Below are 25,575 nucleotides of genomic sequence, written 5' to 3'. Positions count from 1 at the left end.
ATGAACGCAGATGAGTTTGGGAAGAGGCAAGAATGCATGCAGTGCCTGGCCAGGATCCTCAATGGAATTATAATTCTGGTAGCTGGTAATTTAGCCAGAGATAGATTTATAACGTGCCTTCTGGATGACCCAAGAAAGGCAGCCTTAAAGCCAGTAAATTTTGAAAAACTCTGAGAGGATATCCAGGAAAAACAGGAAAACCCATCTCAATTTTTAGAACAGCCCACAAAGGCTTTATTGCAACACACTAATCTGGATCCTGAAAACCCAGAAGGTAAGCAACTTCTGATGACCTAATTTTTTTCTCTCCCAGAGTTACCTTGACATAAAGCTAAACTTAGGCTTTTGGAGTGGGGGCCCCTAACTCCATAGGCAGAAATCTTGGCACTGGCCTTCAAGATATACCACGAGAGAGATGAGAAAGCCTCAGAACAAAAATACCACATGCCAGCAAGGCTGTCTGACCAGCCTCAGCTGCTACAGCGGTCTTCTAAGACTCAGAGATGGGCTGGTGAGATGGCTCAGTGGTTAAGAGCACTGACTGCTCTTCCAGAGGTCATGAGTTCAAATCCCAGCAACCACATGGTGGCTCACAACCATCCATAATGAGATCTGATGCCCTCATATGGGTGTCTGAAGACAGCTACAGTGTACTTACATAAAATAAAATAAATTCTAAAAAAAAAAAAAAAAAAGACTCAGAGACAATGAGGCCTCTGCTATAGGTGTGGTCATCAAGGTCACTGAGTTAGGGCTTGCCCTATTTCGTGCAAGCCAAGAGGGCCATGCCCTAGGTGCCATCAGGAGAAACATCAGGGTATCGATTGCTCTGACACTGTGCAGGACAGAGGGGCATCACTATCAGGTAACCCTCCAGCCAATCTCCTAGGCTTGGCTATAGATGTCTGAGGAGGCCCAACCTCTCTCAACTTGAATGCTACTATCACTAGCAGGGAGCCCCGGGTAGCTATCATGGTATGTGGGTGGCCCATCTCCTTCCTCTTGCACACTAGGGCTACTTACTCAGTCCTGATGGAGTTTTGGGAACCCACCTCCTCTTTGCACAATTTTTAATCATCTGCATAGGACCACCAGACCCCACTTTTTGGTAGTTCCAACATGTCCTGTTCCCTTATTGGGAAGGGGTCTTCTAGCTAGTTTGGGAGTCTCTATTTCCTTTGCTCCCCCAATTCACCTAAACCCAAGCTAGCCAGTCAACCTACATCATTCTCCTGTTGTCATCCAATTACTGGACTCTACCAGGAACATCACCCAAGCTCAATTCTCTCTCTCTCTCTCTCTCTCTCTCTCTCTCTCTCTCTCTCTCTCTCTTCTCTCTCTCTCTCTCCTCAGGGGACTTTAGCCTATCATTTCTGACCTCTTTGTGCTATACACTCCTTCGCCCCACCTCTTCCCCCTTTAAAACCCCTATACTAGCAATACTAGCAGCTAAGAAACCTAATGGTACCTATCGCCTGGTTTAAGATGTCAGATGCATTAATTCTGCAGTGGTTCCCCTCCATCCTGTGGTGGCTAACCCTTATACACTCCTTTCCACTATCCCCTCGGGAACTTCCCATTTCTCATTCCTAGATCTCAAGGATGCATTTTTCTCTATCCCTCTAAACTTCCAGTCACAGAACATATTTGCCTTTACCTGGACAAGTCCTGACACCCTCTTTTCTACCCAACTTACGTGGACTGTTGTTCTACCTCAGGGATTCTGGGGCAGCCCACACCTATTTGGCCAGGCCCTGGCTTCTACCTTGCTCTCTTTATCTTTCCATAAATCTAAAATTGTGCTTTACATAGATGATGTCCTCTGTATCCCCTCTCTAGAGACTAGCCAAGCTGACACCTCTGCTCTTTCAAATTTCTTTTCAGTCGAGGCTACAGTGTTTCACCTTCTAAAGTCCAACTGTCCACTCCTCAGATCACCTATTTTGGACTAACAATTACTGTTGTGGTAAATCTCTGACCCAAACACGTCCGGTCAAGGAAAACACAACTCAATATTTATGATTATAAACTTCAAGCCTTGGATTGGGCAGATTTACCATTGTATTACTCTATTCCCCAGCTATGAGATCCCTTAAAACCTGTGGTTTTCTAAGCCATGTCCTTCTCTTCCTCCTTGTCCTTCCATCAACGACTCCAAGGGCTCCTCTCCTCATCCGGCTCTCTCTTCTCTCTTGCCTCTCCCCCAGCAACTCCTCTTCTCCCTCCTCCTCTTCTGACTCTTCCCCTTTTTCTCCACCTCGCCTTCTACTGCTCAATCACTGGCTCTAGCCTTTATTTTACAAATTCAATTGGACAGAAGGTTCACAAGATTCACTCCTTCTCTGCAGCCCCTCCGAGGAGTAGAAATACCATGAAAACAAAAGGCTGGGGCTATCCACAACACTTCCCCCTTTTTGTCCAAAGTCAGCCTATTGCAAGGAAACCTCTCAGAGAAGGAGACTTCTCTCTTGGATCTCCAAGAGCATGCTTCTTCCCTGGCTTCCTCGGGACTAAAAAAGGACTCACGGCTCAAGACCTTAGAAATTGCTCTTGAGCAGAAGAAGGAAGAGTGCCTAAATATGGAGAGATCTAATCGAACTCTAAAGGAGATGCTTAACAGGCAAAAGGAATCAATAAGAACCCCCAAAGATAGATTATATATCGCTTTATTAACCTTAAATTTTTTGAATGCTAATGAACAAAGCACCACAGCCGATGAGAGACATTGGATGGTGGAAAAAACTACTGAACTAAATCAACTTGTTTATATTAAGGATATTCTGACGTCAGAATGGAAAGTGGGAAATGTGTTACGCTGGGGGAGAGGTTATGTTTATGTTTCCACAGGAAAAGAAAAGCTGTGGGTTCCTTCCAAGTTGATAAAAATCAGACATGACAAAGGGAGACCCCCTGAAGACCTCGTCGACACAGAAGAAAAGGGAGACTAACTCAACCAACCAAATAGGTGATGTATATATGGTGTTGTTTATGCCTCTTTGTTGTTCCAGAGTTGTTTATGACAGTGCTGGAACTGGCTGGGGCTAAAATGTCTATACAAAGCCAAGAACATTTAATTGGGTACTAATTTCTCATGACTTAATACATGCCATCCTTTATGAGGACATGTATACAAAGTTATATTATAGTTTGATTAAGTGATGAAACTAACCTGAAGAGGGCAGTTGCCTTTCTTTATTGATCTTCATTGACCACAAGCTGTGTGCCCTACATGCTCCACGTGAATGCTGCTGCTTTTAAGTTTTATATGTTACAGGATGAAAGAAAAGAAACACAGCCCTAGCAAGATTTATACTCGGGGATGCCGAGACTCCAGGACCTTCTATTCCAGCTTTGTGCTTGATTCTACTTCAACTACATCGAAGCTGTTTCTTTTAAGGACTTGCTTCCAGAACTTTTCCAGAACAGCTAGCTTGCCTGTCCAGCCTTTCTGATTGTCACAGTCATGGTGTCAGCTAAACAATGAACTTTCTCAGCACATAGTGACTTCAAGGCAAATGATGCCAGCTAGCTCTCCTTTGACTAAGCCAACTTTCCTATTTCCTCTTGGGCCCCCAGATGGGAATTCTTCACCCCAATTCAGCTGGAAGCAGACAAAAGGAGATCATCATCCCAGTTCCTTATGTTGGGGTGGATGGTTCTGGTTACTTTAGAAATTATACATGTGTTGTCATTAAAGAATACTTTACAAATGTAGCTTCGGACAGGGAGGGAACTAGAGAGCTTAATCTCAGGGATTTCTACCTTTCCTGTCCTCTTCTCTATCCTCCCTTCTTAGGTAAAATGGAGGAAGGAAAGAAAGGGGGAGACATAGTAATATCATAGAAATAGACAAATAGGGTTAGGTTAGCAAATTTACTCTTAAGTGAAACATTACATAGGTATATCTTACATTGGTAGAAATTTTTATGATTGTTACAAGGTTGAAGTTATAATCTCTTATATTGGTATAGAATTTATTTTGTACAAATTTAGGGTTTTCACTGGTGTGAGTTTCTTATTGATATAAAAATGGGATTAATATTTTTACTCTCATATAGGCATTGTGCCTGTATAACTCATTTAGAAATACAAGGCTTAGACCCAGTCCTTTTTAAACATTAAAAAAAAACTGATTTGAGATGGTTGGCTTGTGAGTCAGGGGCCTACAGCAATTGCATGTCTCAGAGCTTACCGTTAGGGTGTTTTCTAGATTTTAATTAGAAATAGTGAAAGGAATTAACAGACAACAGTTCAGATTGCTTTACATAGATAGTTGGTTTTCAAAAATGTCAGAAGTCCACAGAATTGATGTTACAAGCATTCCTGTATTTTATCTCCATTTTATTATCTCCATTTTATTGGAGATCTGTCTGCTCCTGACAGCTTCCCTGTCTTGGATTCTAAGAAGAAATTGAGCATCTTTGAAGTTACTCCAGTTGTGGTGAGACAGCCACTAGGCAAGAATTGCTTCTTTTCATCTACAGACGAAATACTGTGCAGAAAAAAGACACACTTGCAGAATAGTTGACTGATTATATCTGTCAAGACAGAGTAATCAGCCCTTAGTAATTCTGCATCACTAAGGTCTGTCAGATGATTCTGGGCCAGAAGGGTGAAGATTTGATGCTCCAACATTCTGTAGTATAGGGGCTTTCCAGGTGTTCAGCGGTCTCCATAAATTAGCTAGGTTTTAGAAGCTATGCTTAGTGCTTCCCATACTTTCAGTTAACCCAGTCATTCTGGATTTCTGACGGGGTTGAAAACCTATAGTCTCATAGCCAATCCTGGCTATTTACTTTGAGAGAAAAGATCTGAGTGGATGGTTTTCAGCTGACATTCATTCTGAAGACAGGACATAAGCCAGGTTCAGAACTAAGTCTTTTAGTTGAGAGAGATGGCAGAGGTTCTATTTAGTTAACAAAAATGATGGACTGGGTATTAGGCCTATCTTGTACTTTAACAATTACAGCATGGTAATATAGTTTGTGTTCAATTTATATCTGAGAGAAAAGTCTTTTAATTGGACAAAAAGGGGGAAGTGTTGTGGATACCCCCAGCCTTTTGTTTTCATGGTGTTTCCACTCCTGGGAGGGGCTGCAGAGAAGGAGTGAATCTTGTGAACCTTCTGTCCAATTGAATTTGTAAAATAAAGGCTAGAGCCAGTGATTGGGCAGTAGAAGGGGAGGTGGAGAAAAAGGGGAGGACTCAGAAGAGGAGGAGGGAGAAGAGGAGTTGCTGGGAGAGAGGCGAGAGAGAAGAGAGAGCCAGATGAGGAGAGGAGCCCTTGGAGCCTTTGGTGGAAGGACAAGGAGGAGGAGAAGAACTTGGCTTAGAAAACTGCATGTTTTAAGGGATCTCATAGCTGGGGAATAGAATAGTACAATGGTAAATCTGCCCATTCCAAGGCTTGAAGTTTATAATCATAAATATTGAGTTGTGTTTTCCTTGACCGGACGTGTTTGGGTCAGAGATTTACCACAACAAATTACCCCAACCCACCAGGATGCTACCTTAGATAGAAAGAATTTGATTCAGGCTCTAACTGTTCTTTCTGCAAAGCAAGAGATTTTATCATTCCTAGGAATGGGTAGCTTTTTATGTTCCTGGGTTTCTTCCTTTTTCTTCCTTTGTCGCCACTTATATTGAAACAGTGTTAGGCCCCACCCATGAACCTCTTCTTAAACCTGTTATGAAGCCCTTTCAAAGGCTCCAACAGTCTCTCCTTAAGGCCCCAGCCTTGCAGAACTGACTCATCCTTTTTCTCTTTACATAACTGAAAAAGACAGATTTGTCCACCAACTGGGACCTGTAGCATGCTTGTCACAAAAGCTAGATCTAACCATCCAGGGATGGGCACCTTGTATTTGTACCTTAGCAGCTGCTGAACTCCTTATTCGAGAGTCAAACTAACCTTGGGGTCACCTATAACTGTCCTCTCTTCTCATAACCTGTTACAGTTCCTAACTTACAAAGACTTACAGACTCTACCTCCTCCCCAGGGTTTTTTCTCTTCAGGTAGCCCTAATAGAAGACTCTACACTCACCTTCCAATCATGCCCACCTCTTAATATTTCCAATCTTCTTCATCAACCGGATACGAACCAATCCCTATCTCACTCCTGCACTGATACATCTATACAGATTCCAAATATGCTTTTAGTATCCTCCTGTCCCATGCAACTATCTGGAAGGAGCGTGGGTTACTTACCACAAAAAAGGATCAGTAACTAATGCAAACCAAATTATGGCTATGCTAAAGGCTTCCCATCCCCTCACAGCTATTGGAATTGTTTACTGCAGATCTCACCAGACAGATGACTTTATTGTCTCCAAGGGAAACAACTGAGCTGACTAGGTAGCTAGAGCTGCAGCCCATAGGAGCCTAGACTCATCTCACCCTCCTCAGGACATCCTTACACTGCAACCCACACCCCCACCTACACCCCCTGACACTAGTCAAACTTTGTCCTATCTTCACCAACTCTTTCATCTTAACAGCCAAGTGTTGTCTTATTTTGTTAAGACTCACCAACAGCCTACTTATGAAGACTTAAGTTTCTTGAAATCTATCACTGCTTTTTGCAAAATCTGTCAGATATTAGACTCCAACTCAAGTTATCATAACACCCCTTTTTCCTACCCATCAGTCTAGAGGTTCCCTTCCTGGAACTGACTGGCAACTTGAATTTACCAACATGTCTATTGTCAAACATACCAAGTACCTCCTGGTCTTGGTGGACACTTTCTCAGGGTGGGTGAAGGCATTCCCTACAACTAACAAGAGGGCTCAGACAGTCTCTGATCTCCTCCTCTGAGAGATCATCCCCTGATTTGGTGTCCCAGCCTCCCTTCAGTCAGACAATGGTCCTGAATTTACTTCCCAGATTTCTTAAATTCTATCTAAGGCCCTAGACATCCCCTGGCATTTTCATATTCCCCACTACCCTCAATCTTCAGGTAAGGTAGAAAGAACCAACCACTCTTTAAATACCACTCTTGGTAAGTAGTCACAGGAACTTCACTTTGATTGGGTAAAACTACTTCTGGCTCTTTTCAGGCTACTTGCTCTCCCCAAACAGCTTCTCCTTATCTTACCCTTTGAACTCATGTATGGATGTCCAGTCTTAACTCCTGGTCTTTCACCTATATTCCCTCCCCTCCCTGATCATCTACTCACCCTATTACTTTGCCACCTCTGTTCTCTCCTTTGGAACTTTGCTGACCAACATATACCTTTGCCACACACTGTCTCCTTTCCACTGCCTGACAACATTGAAGACCAAGTCCTTCTCTCCCATTCAAGTCATCATCCATCACCGTCTCTCCCAAATGACAGGGCCATTTTAAGGTAATTCTTGTGACCCCTACAGCTGCTAAACTCGAAGGACTCTTTCATTGGGTCCACCTGTCTCACCTCAAACATTTTATCCTTCCACATAAAAATGTCTCTTCTTTATACATGTCGACCCTAACATGACCATGCTCCCTTAAGCTCCAGAGGATGCTGAGACCACCCACCTTGGCCTGAATCCCAGAAAATGAAAGAACTCCAGCAGCCGAGCTAGACCTCACCAGACTAGACATAGATATCTCATTCTTCCCCTGCTGCTTGTTTCTATTTAAGTCAGCCTTTACATCTGGAGTTTCAAGGTCCAAGAGACCACCACAGATAACAGTCTTTCCAAATAGGGTCAGGAAATAGCTCCATAGCCAGATTCCAGAAACTAATCCCAATTGCTGTCATTCTTAAATCTGTTGTCCCATCTAAATATTATGATCTCTATACTTGCTTTCTCTTTGACCAGAAAAAAGCATTATTATAAAAAAATGGCCAGATGATTATGGAAGCTGCCCATATTGGTCTTGTCAGATACATATGCTAGGGTCACGGATCAATCATTTCTTCTATCAACACCGTGAGACATTCTTTTTTTTTTTTTTTTTTTTTACATACAAGATCCATAGGATTCCAGGTAGGAAGACAGGAGTTGTTGGTAAGCACTAGTATAAAAATCAACCCGGGTCCCCAGTAAGTACCATCCACATCCAGAGAAAATATGTCTCAATTGCCCAACCTCTAAATATTGGAAAAGTAGGGGAAGTAATCAAACATTCCTCTGAGGTTCTTACCTCTTTAACATCACCCCTCATAAATGGCACTGACTTGTCATTTCACCTTTTGCTTCAGACATTGACCTCAGCATACCAACTCCTTAATGTCACCAGACCTGGTCACTTTAAAGATCGCTGGTTCTGTGTACCTCCTGGATCCAATTCACAATTGCTACTTACAGCCTCTCTGGTGATTCTGCTGAGTAACCTTACCTCACCTTTGGCCAGCTGCCTTGACTCTGATGTTGCCATGACTCTTTACCTTTTGTCTATCCTTCTTTTGGGCATGGCAAACTGTTTGAAGACTTCCAGGACATGTTCTGTAGGAATGCTAAGCTCCCTAGACTGCAATAGAACCACAACCCTTGATATCATCTCTGCCACAATGCCCTGTAGTCCAAAACATGCCAATTCTTTGTGGCACTCAGGTATATCATCGCCTACCTGCCAGCTGGTCAGGTGTTTGCATGTTGGTACTCCTTTTCTCTGAACTAGGAGTAATCCAGGGAATCGAGCTCCTGCCAATTTCAGTTGTTGATATGATCGCTGCCCAATGTAAGAGGGCAGTTCAGATTGTGCCACTCTTGGTCGCTGTGGTGCTGGTACTGGAATTGCAGGGATAATGACTTCTATGACCAAATATAAAAAATTCACTTTCAAGCATAACAGCAATTTTCAAAAAATGTCTGAAACCATGATTATTATCCAGAAACAGACTGATTCTTTGGCAGCTGTGGTGCTTCAGAACCGATAGGGGCTAGATGTTCAGACAGCTAAAGAAGATGGCCTTTGCCTGTTCCTCCAAGAAGAATGCTGTTTCTATGTCATCGAATCAAGGTAGTGAGAAATAAAATCCAGGAGCTACAATTAGACATACAGAATTTCAGTGAGGGGCTGGAGAGATGGCTCAGCAGTTAAGATCACTGATTGCTCTTCCAGAGGTCCTGAGTTCAGTTTCCAGCAACCACATGGTGGCTCACAACCATCTGTAATAGGATCTGATGCAATCTTCTGGTGTCTCTGAAGAGAGCAATGGTGTACTCATATACAAAAATAAATAAATAGATAAATAAATAAATAAATAAATAAATCTTTAAAAAAAAGAATTTCAGGGAACATGAGACTTCCAGTTCTGGGTGTCAGGAGCCTTAATGGGACAAGCTAATAACTAGTAGGTGATCATCCTGAAATAGCTTGCCTTGGATTATTATGTAATCTGCGACAGGTGCACCCTTATTCAGCAAGGCTGTAAGGGGTTCACTTTAGGAAAGATTCCTGCTATTAATATGCTTTTCCTATTATGATTAAACATATATAACAATCACTAAGCAATAGCACACCCCTTTGGGGCAGATCTCTGTAGATCCACGAAGATGTACTGTCTTGTAGTGATGCTATATTGACAAATAGTTGACTTCGTAAGTCTTAATGATTATCCTATAAGATTCCTAAACTTATATGAATAATTATTAAGCTCTTTTATAATGGGACTACTATTAGGTCTTTTTCTGATAGTCTAAACTGTGATGAGAACTCTGCTAGTCCCCCAAGTGTCACCAGTTAATTACTCTTAGATAGTAACCAGACTTTCTCCTACTCAGAGCACATTCCAAGAGGTTGTAAAACAATTAACCAAAGGTCATAAAAAGGGAACCAATGATTTATTATAGGTGCTAAGACAGAAGATAAAATATTGCCTGACTTTATCTATACAAACTTAATTATAGTTATAAAACTTCAGTGAACCTGTGGAGCTAACAGGTGATGGATTTTTAGCCAGATAATTACTCTTATGGATATGCATATAAACACTCTTTGTTATAACCTTCTATTTCAATTTATGATTTGATTTTTGGTGTGAACTTGTGATGAACTTTGTAACATGTGACCATGTATTCTAAAAGATGTATCAGTACTGAAGACAAAGACAAAGAGAGGTTCATCCCTTTCTTTCCTTTTCCCCAGCCTAGAAGAAATTTTTCCCTTAGAATAATTTTTTTCCTTTTTGCCACTTAGGATCTTTCTGCTTTTCCCCTTAGATAGCTTTCATAGGAAACTTTTTACACTTAGTAATTAACTCTATAATCACTTCTCTAAGTGTCTTTTCTTCCTGGGACCTCAGACTAGCAGGTTAGAGCTCAGTAAGTTCTAGTAAGTTAGAGCCCAGCAGTTCCTACTGAGATAGTACAAAGGCTATTTACATAATCCTTTTCTGTTTTTAGAATGAGGTGATAAAGTGCCAGAAACTGCAGTTTCTGGCCTCAGAGGATCACAGAAGACAGGCCAGCTACAGTAGCATAGTAACTTAGATTTAGACAAGTAAACTTCTATTATACAGCAACCCTAAATCTCTTATAAGACAAAGTCTTACCCCCTGACAATGCTCTTCCCCCTCTGCTGTTTCAAGAAGAACCAAAAAGAAAGAAGATCATCACCCGAAGCCAAGGCTGGCCCCCAGCATCTGGGATTTTCAAAAACCCTATATGGAAGTGGGTACTCCCTGTCATAACACCTCTCCTAGTCATCTTCCTGGTTTTATTATTTACTCCCTGCCTCATTAATCTTGTTTCTACACTCCTTCAGTGACAAATACTAAAAATTCTAACCAAACTATTAATCAGTTCCTGTTACAGTATTACCACCCACTGTCCACAGAGGAGCCACTGTCCACAGAGAAAGCAGATGGAAATGTTTACCAAGTGGACCCCAATGGTGAAACTCAGCTACACCACAAAACTGACAATGCCCTTAAACAGCAGGAAGTAGTTTCAGAGACATGGTGCCCTCACTACCCCTTCACCATCGGCTTCCCCCTCCACTTTTTTCTTCTCTTTATAAGAAGAAAGAAGGTATGTTGGTTCAGGATTGGTTCCGAACCCAGTGATGTCACACCCAGGAGACAGGAACCACACATCTGTTGCCAAGGCAACTACCACATACTCCCAGAATCCACTTAGCTCACCTCCCATTTTTACCTGCAAGCAGCTATGACACTATCCAAATAAAAGGCAGACCCCTCTGACCTCATCCTCTCTTCCCCCCTCTTTTTTGCTGCCACCTTTGCCCTTTGCTCCTGCAATAAACCTAATGTGGAACTCTTTTGGCCTCGTGTTGTCTCTCCAGACGCTAGCCACACTTCCAACACAACACTGTATCTGCAACACAGATTCCTGGTCTAACACACAGCCTTGTCTTGATTATATCATAAGACAACAGTCTATAAACCTTCTTGCCCTCTGCCTCAGGCCAACCTATAAACAACTTTAATGTGTTGAGAATAGAGTTTATTACTCCAGGAGCAGTGGCCTTCAGCAAAGCAAATGGGAGGACTATGCAAGAAGATGGCAAGTTCAAGACCTGCATTGGCTACGTAGCCTGGACTACTTTACAAAATCTGTCTCAGAAAGGGGAGAGGTGGGTAGTCATCAGGGAGTGCTGATGGGAGAAAGGAGAAGGGAATGAAAGGGAGGAGAGAGGGGAAAATCCAGAAAAAGAAGGAGGAGAGTTAGTTGTGCTGATGTTCAGTACTTGACCCTATATTACACAAAAAGAACCACAGTCAAAAGCATGCATGGCAACATGCAGTGTGTGACTTCAGAGAGAATGCCCTATTGCTTGAACTGAAAGATAGAGGTGGGAATGAAGGGCAACAGAGATTACAGAACCTGTAACAATGTTGCTGAAGACACAGCCTTAGCAGTTTCCTGATGACAGGCACTGCAGGGTGTGAGGACACATTGCTGTTTCTCAGTGTAAAGTGTAAATAGAAACACCAGGAAGTGGGCAGGACATGAGAGCTGATCTGGTCTATGGTTGCACAAGGCAGAATGCATGGAGACTCAAGTGTCTTTTGCTTTCACTAATAAAGTCTTGAGAGTATGGAAGATGGATAAGGGTTTAATGTATCATTTCAGTCAAGAAATCAAAGGGAGAAAGACACTGTGTGGTTTAAGACCTCACTGCCTAGCTCAAGACACCTGACATAATTCATATATGGTAGAGGTTTTAGAGGTCCAATGGCCATTTCCAGGCTCTGCTAAGGTCACAGCTGGGTGGTCATATCTGAGAAGACCTAGAATACGCGACATTCCTAGACACAAGGTCCAGATCTCAGGATGTGAATGTAGATCAGTGATAGATCATTTGTCCAACACCCCTGAGGGCCTGGGTACAATAAGTACCAATCACACAGGAAAAGGAGTTTTGTGTGCTGAGAAAAGACATAGAGTCTTATGTGCCAAATATGATTGTTGAAATCTGATTGATGTCTTCTTTGGAGGTCTTCTGACCCTTGGCCTTATTTGCTACAACACTGCAGAGATGTGTCCTATTTACAATTGGTCTTTAATATGGAGGTTCTGATCAATAGACAGAGATTTCTGCAGAAAACACTGGTGCAAACCATCTGTCAGTGTCCACAGTTGACCACCCTGGCTTCTTTCCCAGCTCTGAAGTTAAGAGATTTTGTGGGCAAAGTTGGTCAGAGATGGTCATGGGGCATAGGAAGCAACAGGCCAGTCCCAGTGACAGTGGTACCTGATCAGGTTATCATGGGAAAGTCACTTATTTCAAGAAGAACACAAAGGATATGTGCTGGTGTGTGGCAGCAGTATTTTTGAGAACTCGTTGGTGGAACTGGACCCTGGGGAACCCACAGGAAATAAGGAATGTGGATAATAGAGGACATATCACCTAGATATTTTTGGTTACATGCATAATGTGAGTGTGCATGTATTTCTTCCCACTTTATGGGCTTGTAGGCAAGAGCAGTGGTGATGTTGTCAAGTCATGACTGTCCAAGAAATCACTGAAGCAGTGAAGGACTGATGAGTCAGTCTACTGTCATCCTGTGTCTTCCCAACTTCACCAACTGGCCTGGTAAGTTGTGTGAACATTATCCACATGTGAGCAAGGATATCCACATGTGGCTATTGTCTTGCTTTCATGTTGTTGTGGTTGCTACATGCTTGACCCAGGAAGTGGCCCTATTAGAAGTTGTGGCCCTGTTGGAGTAGGTGTGGATGTGGGCTGTAAGACCTTCATCCTAGCTGCCTGGGAGCCACTAATATGCTAGCAGCCTTCAATTGAAGATGTAGAAATCTCAGCTTTGACTATGTCCTTTGCCTTACAGAAGCTTTCCAGTTTCATGAGATTTCATTCATCAATTCTTGATTTATAGCCTGAGCCACTGGAGTTCTGTTTAGGAAATTTCTACCTGTTCCAATAAAAGAGTTTGAGGCTATTTCTATCTTTCTTTTTTAATAAGATTTAATATGTATATATATGTCCTTGATCCATTTGGACTTGATCTTTGTGCCAGGGGACAAATATGAATCTATTTCCAATTTCTACATAAAGACTACCAATTAGACTAGCACCATTTATAGAAGATGCTTTCTTTTTCCATTGTATTTTTTTTGGCTTCTTTATTAAAGATCAGGTGTCTGGAAGTGTTTGGTTTAATTTCTGGTTCTTCAATCCTACTCCATTGATCAACCTGTCTGCCTCCACACCAATGTCATGCAGTTTTCATCACTGTTGCTCTGTAGTACTGCTTGAGGTCTCAGACGGTGGTTACCCCAGAAGTTCTTCTTTTGTTAAAAATTGGTTTTGCTATTCTGGATTTTTTTGCTCTTCCAGATTGATTTTAGAATTGCCTTTTAGTGTCTTTGAAGAATTGTGTTGGAATTTTGATGGGGATTGAGTTGAATGTGTAGATTGCTTTTGGTAGGATAGTCATTTTTACTATGTTAATTTTGCCAATCCATGAGCATGTGAGATCTCTTCATTTTCTGAGATCTTTAATTTCTTCCTCGAGGGGCTTGAAGTTATTGTCATGTTGATCTTTCACTTGTTTGGTTTGAGTTACCCCAAGATATTTTATATTATTTGTGACTATTTTGAAGGGTATTATTTGTCTAATTTCTTTCTCTGTCCATTTATTGTTTGTATAAAAGAAGGCTACTGATTTATTTGAGTTAATTTTATATTCAGCACTTTACTAAAGTTGTTTGTCAGCTGGAGAAGTTCTCTGGTAGAATTTTTGAGATCACTTAAGTATACTATTATATTATCTGCAAATAGTGATACCTTGACTTCTTCTTTGCCAATTTGAATCCCCCTTGATCTCCTTTTGTTGTCTTATTGCTTTATCTAAAACTTCATGTACTATACTGTATAGATATGTAGAGAGTGGTTATCCTTATCTTGCCCTGACTTTAGTGGAATTATTTCAAGTATCTCTCCATTTAATTTGATATTGGTTGTTGGTTGGCTGTAAGTTGCTTTTATTATGTTTAGGTATGAGCCTCATTGGCAATCTACAGATTGAGAAAAAAATCTTCATTAACCCCACATTTGATTGAAGGCTAATATTCAAAACATATAAAGAAACTAAACAACTGAATCAAAAAATGGGGTATAGAAGTAGACAGAGAATTCACAGCAGAGGAATCTCAAATCACTGAGAAGCACTTAAGAAATGTTCAAAGTCATTAGTGTTCAGGAATATGCAGGTCACAACTACCCAGTGATTCCATCTTACACCAGTCAGAATGGCCAAAATCAAAACCTCAGTTGACAGCTCATGTTGGCAAGGATGTAGAGAAAAAGGAACACTCCTCCATTGCTTCTGGGATTGCAAACTGGTCCACCTACTCTAGAAATCAATCTGGAGGTTCTTCACTAAGCTGAAAATAGATATACTGGAAGACCCAGCTATACTAACTTGGACATATACTCCAAAGATGCCCCACAATGCCACAGGGGCAGGTGTTCCACTGTGTTCACAGTAGCCTTGTTTGTGATATCCAGAAGCTGGAAACAGCCCAGATTCCTACAACAGAAGAATAGATACAGAAAATGTGGTTCATTTACACAATATAATACTATATAATTATTAAGAATGAGGATATCATGAGGTTTGCAAGCAAATTGATGGGACTATAAAATATCATCCTGAGTGAGGTAACTCAGACCCAAAAGGACACGAATGATATTTACTCACTAATAAGTGGATATTAGCCAAAAATTACAAAATACCCAGGATACAATCCACTGAACTCAAGGTTAACAAGCGGAATAGCCTAAGTAGGGATGCCTCAATCCGACTTGGGAGGGAGATAAAAGCAATCACAGGAGGAGTAAGGGAAGGAGGGACCGTGAAGAGAAAGAGGACAGGGAGAGAAAGATGGAAATGTGACCATGTATTGGTGCATGGGAAGAGGACTTGAAGCCCATAGGGCCACCAGAAAAAACCGAAAACAGGCAATCTTGGGAGGTAGGAGGTGGGGTGCCCCCTAGAATAGACCAAAGATATGGGAAGTGAAGACTCTCAGGAATCAAAGGGAGGGACCATAGATGAAATCCTCTAAAGTGATGAGAGGGAACTTTTGGAGTCCATTCTAGTAGACAGGCAGGGCATCAAGTGGGGGGATAAGTTTGTCATACACCAGTCAAAACCTCTGACCCAGAATTGTTTCTGTCTGAAAGAACTGCAGGGACAAAAATGGAGAAGAGCCTGAGGCAAACTGGAGGTCCAGTGCTAGGCCCAAATTGGGAGCCAGCTCAAGGGGAGACCCCAAGGCCTGACACTATTACTGATGCTCTGGCATGCTTACAAAAAGGAACATAGTCTAACTTTCTGCTAAAAGACCCAAGTAGCAGCTGAAAGAGTCAGATGCAGGTATTTACACCCAACCAATGAACAGAAGCTGGTGACCCTTGTGATTGAATTAGGGAAAAACTGGAAGAAGCTTAGGAGAGCAACACTATAGAAAACCAGCTGTCTTAACTAACCTGGACCCCCAAGATCACTCAGAGACTGAGTTACCAACCAGAAAGTATACAGCAGCTGATAGGAGGCCCCCAACACATATAGAGCAGAGGACTGCCTAGTCTGGACTCAGTGAGAGAAGATGGACCGAATCCTCAAGAGACTTCAGGCCCCAGAGAGTGGTGGGGTCTAGTGGGTCAGAGGTTTGTGGGTAGAGACATTCTCTTGGAGAAGGGGGAGTAGGTATGGAGTGTGGAATTGTCAAAGTGTAGACTGGGAGGGAGATGAAGACTGGACTGTAAAAATAAATAACTAAAGAAAGAAAGAAAGAAAGAAGAAAGAATTAAAAAAAAGAAAGAAAAATAAAGAAATCTCAGCTCTACCTGCATCATGCCTGTCTAGATGCTGCCATGCTGCCACCTTGATGATAATGGACTACACTTTTGAATCTGTAAGCAAGCCCCAATTAAATGTTTTTCAGTATAAGATTAGCTTTGGTCATGGTGTCTGTTCACAGCAGTAAAACCTTAACTAAGACAGAATTTGGTACTAGGAGTGGGGTATTGCTATGCTAGAACTGGCCATGCTTTTGTCTAGAAGAATGTGGATTAATGGACTTTAGATATGGAAAGCAATGGAATGTTTTATGTGGGGCTTCATGGATCATCCTAGTAAGACTATGGAGAACATTGTTGCTCAGATTTATTTGAACAGTGCAGTCCTGTCCCAAGATAGTTTTCTGAAGAAGAATTTCTTTATGTGGCCTAGAGACTGTTTTTGTGGTATTTTGGTGAAGAATGTGGCTGCTCTTTGTCCTTGTCTGAAGAGTCTACCTGATGCTAAGGTAAAGAGATTTATATTAATTACATTAACTAAGGAAATCTCAAAAGAACCCAGCAGAAACTTTGCTCTCTATTTAAATCACATGAAGTGCATTTTAAACAAGAATAGAGAGCTGAGCAATGAAAAATATAAAGTATATGGTTTGAGTATTAAAGGGGAACCAGGAATTGAAACACGGCTGAATCCTGTGTTAAAGAATATTAAATTGAGTTTAGGAAGTGACTAAGACAACTCAGTTAGCCAACAGGGTCTCAAGGGAGGAAGTGAGGATTGAAAAGAAGAAGACAATTAGACAACATTATAACATGACTTAGCCAGTAGTGAAGCAGAAGGGGGTTTATTTTTTCCCAGTCAGCTTTTATATCATTGTAGGTACTTGCAGAGAAGACTGTCAGTTCTTTTTTTTTTTTGTTTTTTGTTTTTTTGTTTTTTTTCAAGACAGGGTTTCTCTGTGTAGCCCTGGCTGTCCTGGTACTCACTCTGTAGACCATGCTGGCCTCGAGGAAGACTGTTAGTTCTTAGATCAAAGACAAAGTAATCAAACAATGTAATAAACAAAGATCAAACTAGGCAACAAAGCCACTTGGTCGCTGTTTCTAGGGCTTGTCAGGATGAGCAAGATAAAAGATATGCCACACATTTTTGGCTGAGTTTATCTTGAGCTTTGTCTTGGCCCAAATGTGAATATTTTTATCTGAGCTTACTTCCTTGAGCCCAGTGAGAAGCACTTGCCAAATTTCTAGAAGCAGCCCCCAAAGCTCTCCACATCTCTCCATTTTTATTTCATAAACAAAACTGTGTCTGTCTTAGGTTGTTCTGACAAGAATGCCTTTCTTGCCCATCTTGGAATATGCATTTTCAAATGTAATGCATAACTCTCTTAGGTTGGTAAGGCACTGTGCAGAACCTCATCCATGTTTGACTGCCAGCCTGTTAAATTAATAATTCTGTTTGCAGATACATTTTTACTTTCAAGTTATGGATTTTGGCTATCAACATATTAATGGTGTGAAAAACAAGTTTTTTCACAATGGGCAGGAATAAAAGTATTCCCAGGACAAAAAGGGCTAGCATGATTAAGCTATATAAGCCATTCTGGAAGCTTGACCAATATGGAAATACTGACCTTAAGCAATAAATAATTTTATCTGCAATATTCAGAGTGTCAAAAAATTTATTAAAGTTAAGTGATTGGGTGAATCTCAGGAGAGACTTTGAACTTTGGACTTTTAACATTGTTGAGACTGCTATAGGCTATGGGAACCTTTGAAGGTGGCCTAATGTATTTTGCTTTATGCTATGTTTAGGTATGGCTCCTATAGACTCATTTGTTTGAAGAAGCCTATGTTGTTCAGAGAGTGGAATGTATATGCTTGGCCCATGGAGTGACACTATTAGAAATTGTGGCTTTGTTGGATCATGTGTTTAACTGTGGGAGTGGACGTTAAGACCCTCATCAAAAAAACCCTCATCCTAGGTGCCTAGGAGCCTGTATTCTGTTAGCAGCCTTCAGATGAAGATGTAGAACTCTCAGCTTTGCCTGCACGATGCCTGCCCAGACTCTCCCATGCTCCCACCTTGATGATAATGGACTAAACCCCTGAACCTGTACACCACCCCCAATTAAATGTTGTTCGTTATAAGACTTGCCTTGGTCACGGTGTCTGCTCACAGCAGTAAAACCCTACCTGACACACATGTGCACTCCCTTCAGCCCCATAGGAAAAGCCACAGCCTGTTTTGTAGTTCAGCTCTATCAGCCATCTTAGAGTGGTTGTGGAGCTTGGTTCCCTGGAAAAGAGGACTATTACTGTTTCTTTTTTGTTCGTTTATCTGTCAGTCATTGTACACTTGTGAACCATGTGGCTGTGGGCATGGATGTCCAATATCCCTCCAGGGAGGAGCCTTTTTTGTCTTCTCTATGTGTTCTCCTAGGGGATCTGCTGGGTGATAGCATCCTTAGTAGTTTAATTGAGGGATTCCTGTACATTTTTTCTCATTCCCTGTTCATATTCTATGAAAAATGTACAAGGCTTTACAAGCTCTGCCCCTGGAAGTCAGTGTTTCCAGGGCTGTTTTGATAAAACCACGAAGTGTGGTTGTGGCATCATTATCCTAATAATGAGTGACAGTATGCATGTTTATGTGCTTCTTGGCTGCTTGTCTGTGCACTTTGTACAAGTGTCTATGCACACATTGACTCATGTTTGCTACAGATACCTGATATATACATTTATTTCTGACTGTTACTGTTTTTTCAGATCTCTGGATTACCATTACTTTCTTTATCTTATAGTTTGTTCCTCTTCCTTCCTTTTAGCAGTGACCCCTTTAAAGAGTATTTGGTATTTTTTAAAAAATTTGGGTGTATGTGTGGGGTTTATGCCACTTGTATATGCAGAGATAAGAGGAAGTTTGTTCAACCATAAGAAGTTAAGACACTCCTACTATGTGGTTCCAAGAGCTCAAACTCAGACTGTTGGGCTGGGTTGCAGGTGTTTACTCACCAAGTCATCTCAGCAGCCAGGAAGTAACCTGTGACACAAAAGTTTTTTAACTATAACAATAACACTGTTTGGGTTTAATTCTATGATGCTTGGGCCACTCAAACTATGTTCTCTGTGACCAGAAATCTATTTGGATCCAAGAAAAGTTTTACAAACCCCAGCTACTTCTTCAGTGTTGGAGGTGGAAATGGAGGTTGCTCAGTGTCATGATCCTGCTCAGCTGTCCCCTTTGTGTGCATTTTAAGAATACACAAAATACTCCTCCAAAAATTATATATGAGGTTGATTCTCAATATTTTACATTTAGTTACATACCAAGCAAATTATCTCAAGCATTGGTTCTGTGGTTTGAGATTTCATGGGTAACTGACTATGGTAATGGATGATAGTCCTGCTGTGGCCTTGCACTATAAAGGGTACAAGAACCATCCAGAGATGAAAGTGTCACCAACCATAGCTAACCGCATTTATTCTTTGTCATAACTAAGCTTTCCCAAGGAAAAGAGCCACAATCCTCCAAATGAGTCACTTCCCACTTCTGAGAATGCTTAGGGAAAGAAGGAAGACCTAGAGATGGCTCTGGGATTCTCTGTTGGTCCTCATTTCAATGAATTAAGACAAATCAAAGGCAAGAAAGAGAGATAAGCAGTGCAAAGGACAGTACAGGAGCAACATATTCTGGCTCCATTTGTCCTCTTCCAGTGAGTCCAAAGGACAGCTATCAATTATCTCTACACATGACTGCAGAGCATTGCAAACCTAGGAGACCCTCTGCCTCATGATTCTGAGGACTTAGCTTCTGGTTTTGAACATGGCACACCCTTGCTGCTGACATGAATGTCCAGACCCCAGTATACCTAAAGTCACATGATCCTGACAGAACACAGTTGTTCCCATGGCTGAGAGGACATGGACTTAGGAATAAGGGAAGTGAGCAGTGCTAGCAAGCAGATGGTTAGCAGAACATCCAGATCCTCTCCCAAGAGCTGGAGATAGAGAGGAAACCCATTACAGCACACAGTGTGTGATATCCCTCATCTGTCTGTACAATTACCTCACAAGGGCTCACTTACCCGGTAAGAAAATCCAACCTGAGCCAGCCCATCCCCCACTGGGGACAGCACCCATTCAGCACCATTGCTTCTCTTTGATAATGTCATGTATGACACAGACAGGCAGAGATGAGAGGCTGAGTGTGTTCTCCCAGCACTGACAAGCAGGTCATCAGTAAACAAGCAGTTTACTCATCAGGCACCAGAAGTTACCCTGGAAGGGTCCTGGAGCAAACCAAGAGGAACCCAACAGCTTGAGTTTGTCAGTGACCTGAGCAAGTTGTTTCTTTAATCCCCTTTGTGACCATGATCCATGCTTGTGCACTTACTGCCATCCAAGTCTTTTTTTCAGGCCAAGTTGGGGCTCAGGAAAGACCCTTCCTGAGCATTGTGCCATTCTAGGGAACTGGGTTGGGCAGGGCCAAGAATCATGGCCAGAAAGAGGGAGAAGGCTTAGAGGCTTCAGGCCAGCAATAAGCATGGAGTCACACACAGGCTTTAGTGACATACAGGTGGTGAGTGCAGGCATGGCATGGACAGCAGAGAGGAGGAGACCTATGTGTAGTCCTTTCTGTGAGGCTGCATGGTGTGGTCTCTGTTCAGCCCCTGCCTCCCTTCTGCCACACTAAAGGTGCAGCAGAGAGACCTTGCCTGGATTCCACTGGGACTTCTGAGCATTTGGTCTTCAGAGGTCTGAATCCAGCAAGGACATGGGATCAGGCTTCACTGACTCTAGTGAATGGTGAACTGGCATGTTCAGTGTCCCTAGCAGTGCCCAGCACACAAGCCCCATTTGCTGGAATACTCAGGAGTCATCTTTGTGTATTCCTCAAGTCTGCTCAGCCTGACGACAGGCCTCTGGCTTGAGGAGATTTCTACTTTTTCTATGCCTATGTGGAAGACTGTTGCCAGGAGATTGAACCACCAAGAAGCAAAGGGTAAATAAGAGACAGAGGCCAGCATGTGACAAATCCCCAAAGCAACTAAGTGGCTCCCCCCAACAAGATTTTTAGACCCTTTCTGGAGCCAGATGACCAGTGGGTAAGGAGCTTGCCAGGCAAGCATGGCATTTGAGTTTCATTCCAGGAAGCCATGTAGTAAGGTCACTGACTCTCTATGCTTTTCCCCAACCTCAACATTTTTGTTGTGGCAACAGCATTCCTCACACCATGTGCACATGAACACACATTGAAATGATAATGATTATTTTTTTTTCTTTTTTTAAAAATTTTTAAATTTTTATTAGATATTTTATAATGATAATTATTATTATTATTAGAAATCTTATATATTCAAGACATTAAATTAAATTCAACAGGAGTCCTAGAACATTCTATGGCTGTTACAGGTTCTGAAGACATTCCCAATTCTGCCCATCCCAGGGTTGGCTGACAAAGTCTTCCCTGGGCAAAAGACACTTGTCACCATGGTGGATAAGCTGGTGACTGAGCACAAGAGGACCTGGGACCCTGATCAGCCACCTCGAGACCTGACTGATGCCTTTCTGGCTGAGATAGAGAAGATGAGAGACTATGGGATCTGGTGTCCTTTGTGCTGTGAATAACACAGTGATACTAAAGTGTAACCACCTTGAGTCCTCTGTAGGGTATTATGGGGGCATTCTAATCTCTACACTAAATTTGCTGTCTCACTGTGTCCTAGGCAAAGTGGAACCCTGAGAGTAGCTTCAATGATGCAAATCTATGTCTGGTTGTCCTTGACCTGTTTGGTGCTGGGATCATGACCACTTCAATCACTCTGACCAGGGCTCTGCTACTCATGATCCTGCATTCAGGTGTGCAGTATGAGCCTGGCTGGGCTGGGAAGGAAGGAGGAGGAGTGTAGAGAGAAACCCCTTAAGCTTACTTGAGACACTTGTGGCTCACAGCACTGGTTGGACCCAGACTCCAGTGAGGATGATGGCCATTTTCCCCCAGGGACCCAATCACAAAAGAGAGGTAATGGAGGGACAAGGGGCACCTACCTGAGTCACCTTACCTGAGGGCATGCTGTCCTTATAGGCAGAGTACATCAGGAAATTGATGAGGTCATAGGGCAGGTCCGGCATCCAGAGATGGAAGACCAGGCCCTCGTGCCCTACACCAGTGCTGTCATTCATGAGGTTCAGCGATTTGCAGACACTGCTCCAATGACTTTGCTACATACAACATCTCCTGACATTGAAGTGCAGGGCTTCCTTATCTCCAAGGTAGGCCTGAGTCCCTCCAAAGTCTACTCAGTGTTGAGAGCATGCCAGTGGCCTGAGTTGCTCAGTTAAGAAGGACTGAAGTATTGGCTACCCAATTTTTAACATGTATGTACATCCTCATTTTTGGTTTGAAGTCAGGTCAAAGTTGAATGTGCTCTTTAAACCCTCTCCACCATATTAGCTGAGACAATGTTGCTCTGAACTTGGAGCCCAATCATTGAGGTAGACTGACTCACCAGCAGCCCCAGAAATCCTCCCTTTTTTGCATCTCTAGAACTGGGATTGTGGAAGTGGTTGGAGTATATTGATGCTAGGAAATGAACCGACGTCTTCAGCTTCCACAGCAAGCACCATACTGTGAGAGTCACTGCCCTGCCCTAACACACTTACTCTTTTTGATGCTAGTGTATGTGTGATACTGCTTGTCATTCTATTCTCTTTACATTTTTATTCATTGTTATTTCATATAGCATATTCATTGTTAGATTAGGAAGGAATAAGTACTTTTTTGTGTTGACTTTTTACCTTTGCTGAAATTGTTTGATGTTCTCAGATGGTATTGTGAAACATTTCTTGTTTCCTACATGCACAATTATATCATCTATGATCAAAGAGCATGTTCTTTCTTCCTACCTGGGATCTGTTGTCTCAGGTGAGACATGCTCACATAAGGTTGATGACCTTGCCCCACCTACAAGTCAAGTGTGCCCCAGGGGAACATGATTGAGTGATTGCCAGGCATTGCCCTACACCTTAACCCCTTGGACTATGTTCTTTGGGGCTATAAATCACAGGCCCTCCCTATCTAGGTCCCAGAACAGTTTTGCCAACTGCAGTTACTTCTTCAGTGTGGGAGGTGGAAATGGAGGTTGGTCAGTGTCATGATTTTGCTCAGCAGTCCCCTTTGTGTGCATTTTAGGAATAAACAAAAAAATCCAGGAATTATATGAGGTTGATTCTCAGTATTTTACATGCCAAGCGAATTATCTGAAGCATTGGTTCTGTGTTTGAGATTTCATAGGTAACAGCCTGTGCTAATGGACCACAGTCCCACTGTGGCCTTGCACCATGAGGGGGTACAGTAACCATCTGAGGATGAAAGTGTCCCCAACCCTAGTCTACCTCTGGCCAAGCTTTGCCCCAATTAAGCTTTCCCAAGGCGACACTCAAGAGTCACAGTCATCCCGGTGAATCATATTCACTTCCCACAATGCTTAGGGAAAGAAGGAAGACCTAGAGATGGCTCTGAGACTCACTGCTGGTTGTCATTTTAATCAAATGAGGCAGAATAAAGGCAGAAAATGGAAAATAAACAGAGTCCAGAAGAGAAATGCCCAGGTTCCATCAGTTCTCTTCGAGTGAGTCCGAAGGACAGCAATCAATTACCTGTTGACATGTGTGCAGAGAATTGCAAACCCAGGAGCACTGCTGCCCACTGAAGGCCAGGGACTCAGCTTCCTGTTGTGGACATGGCATACCAGTGCTGCTGACATGAATGTCCAGACCCCAGTCCCCTTAAAGTCACATGATCCTGACCAACCACAGTTGTTTGCATGGCTGAGATGACATGAACAGAGGATGAAGGGAAGTGAACAGTGGTTAGCAGAGGATCCAGGTCTCTCCCAAGAGCTGGTGAGAAACCAGGAAACCTTTTACAGCATACACTGTGTGACATGCTGCACCTGTTTATGTTCTTCTCTCACAGGGGCTCACTTACCTGTGGCAGGAAAATCAGGCCTGAGTTGTCCCATGCCACATTGGAGGCCACCACGCAGTCAGCACCATATATGACACCCCAAAGAGGCAGAGACTGCTACAGGAAGGGACGGCCCTGGTATTAACCTCCATGTCCTGGTCTTATCTGATCCTATGTCGTCCCAGAAGAAACCTACCTGCCTAAGCTTCTCAGTAACTGCATCTAAGTTATCTCTCATCTCCCACCCCTGATATGTACCTGTGTTGACTCTTGTGCAGCAGTTCCTTATGGGCCAGAATGAAGCTAGAGAAAACCCGCTTGTCAATTCAAGTTGCCATTTTATCATAACTCAGCTAGGCAGGGCCAAGAACAATAGGCAGGAAGAGGCAGTGAGTCTGGAATAGGGACCTGGGGAGTGAACCTGCCCACCCAGCCCACAGGCCTCTGGTATGAGGGAAGCACTGCTTTACTTATATATCTCCATGTGGAAGACTGTCAGGGGAACGACTGACCCACCAAGAAACCAAGGGTGAAAAAGACAGAGGCCACCATATGAGAAGTACCTGGTTCAACATATGGGCCTCTGGGACTCTCAACAATTGTTGACAGTTTCTGAGCTTTCTCAGATCTGACCTGAGAAGCTTCCAGGTTCTGAGTCTGGCTCCCCGATCAACCCAGTAACCTTAGACTGGAACACAAGATTCCAGGGGCTGCAGCTACCTTCTTCCCACTTCCCCTCACCACAAAACCAGTCAGTGGTACTTGCTGTCACAGCTGGGTGCTGTGTCCTGCAGTGCCTGTAAGTTCATTGTGTCTTACCCCAGTGTATTTATCTAAAAAACACTGCCCTTGTAGCATGAGGAAGACACCTCTCCATCCCTCTTAAGATAACCGTTAACACAAGGCTTGACCTAACAAGAAGCCAAGAGTAAATAAGATTAGATAGTGGTCTTTATGTGACAACCACCTGGACATCTAGCTGGCCTCCCCAGGAGTCTATTGACAGTTGGTGACAGCCTTTCAGCTTTCTCTGGTGAGAACTGAGAAGTCCCCAGGTTTTAAATTGGACCTTCCTCAAGAGTTGAATGACCTCCCACCTGTACTCAAGGCTCCACAGGCTGGAGCTGCCTTCCTCACACCGCCTCTCCCTCACCCTCATCAGCCAGTCACACAGGCCACTTCAGTGGCCCTTGCTGCATAGTGGTAGTGCCCATGGTATCAGTCAGATGTCATATCCTGCTAGCCAAGTGTTCCATGAAGCCTCCAAAAGGTCTTGTTCCATTCTGAGACAATGCCCTCAGGCCCCTCGGATCTCTGCCCATGTGGCAAATCAGCTCATGACCATTGTTCCTTGAGGCAGGGTCCATGGTTATGTTCCCACT

At 42.7% G+C, this 25,575-nt stretch overlaps 1 protein-coding gene across 1 annotated transcript; it reads left to right on the top strand.

The window, feature by feature from the left end:
• LOC117719285 (cytochrome P450 2D3-like) lies at positions 1–24,238 on the top strand. The gene is made up of 6 exons (XM_076912311.1): positions 1–85; positions 8,608–8,714; positions 21,637–21,808; positions 21,949–22,096; positions 22,314–22,497; positions 24,203–24,238. The coding sequence occupies exons 1-6, from the start codon at positions 1–3 to the stop codon at positions 24,236–24,238; spliced, it is 732 nt and encodes a 243-aa protein (XP_076768426.1).
• The last annotated feature ends 1,337 nt before the right edge of the window (positions 24,239–25,575 follow it).

The sequence above is a fragment of the Arvicanthis niloticus genome, chromosome 13, assembly GCF_011762505.2.
Source record: "Arvicanthis niloticus isolate mArvNil1 chromosome 13, mArvNil1.pat.X, whole genome shotgun sequence".
NCBI classification, from domain to species: domain Eukaryota; kingdom Metazoa; phylum Chordata; class Mammalia; order Rodentia; family Muridae; genus Arvicanthis; species Arvicanthis niloticus.
The sequence above is the reverse complement of the archived record's forward strand: the minus strand, read 5'-3'. Positions and strand labels throughout refer to the sequence as shown.

What these genes read in the sequence shown, in the direction of transcription:
- LOC117719285 (XM_076912311.1), top strand. Translation starts at nt 1, where the DNA reads ATGAACGCAGATGAGTTTGGGAAGAGGCAAGAATGCATGCAGTGCCTG. An exon ending in CTTTCTGGCTGAGATAGAGA is followed by an intron (nt 21,809 to 21,948) that starts AGATGAGAGACT and finishes TCACTGTGTCCT; the next exon opens with AGGCAAAGTGGAACCCTGAG. An exon ending in AGGGCTTCCTTATCTCCAAG is followed by an intron (nt 22,498 to 24,202) that starts GTAGGCCTGAGT and finishes CTTCTCTCACAG; the next exon opens with GGGCTCACTTACCTGTGGCA.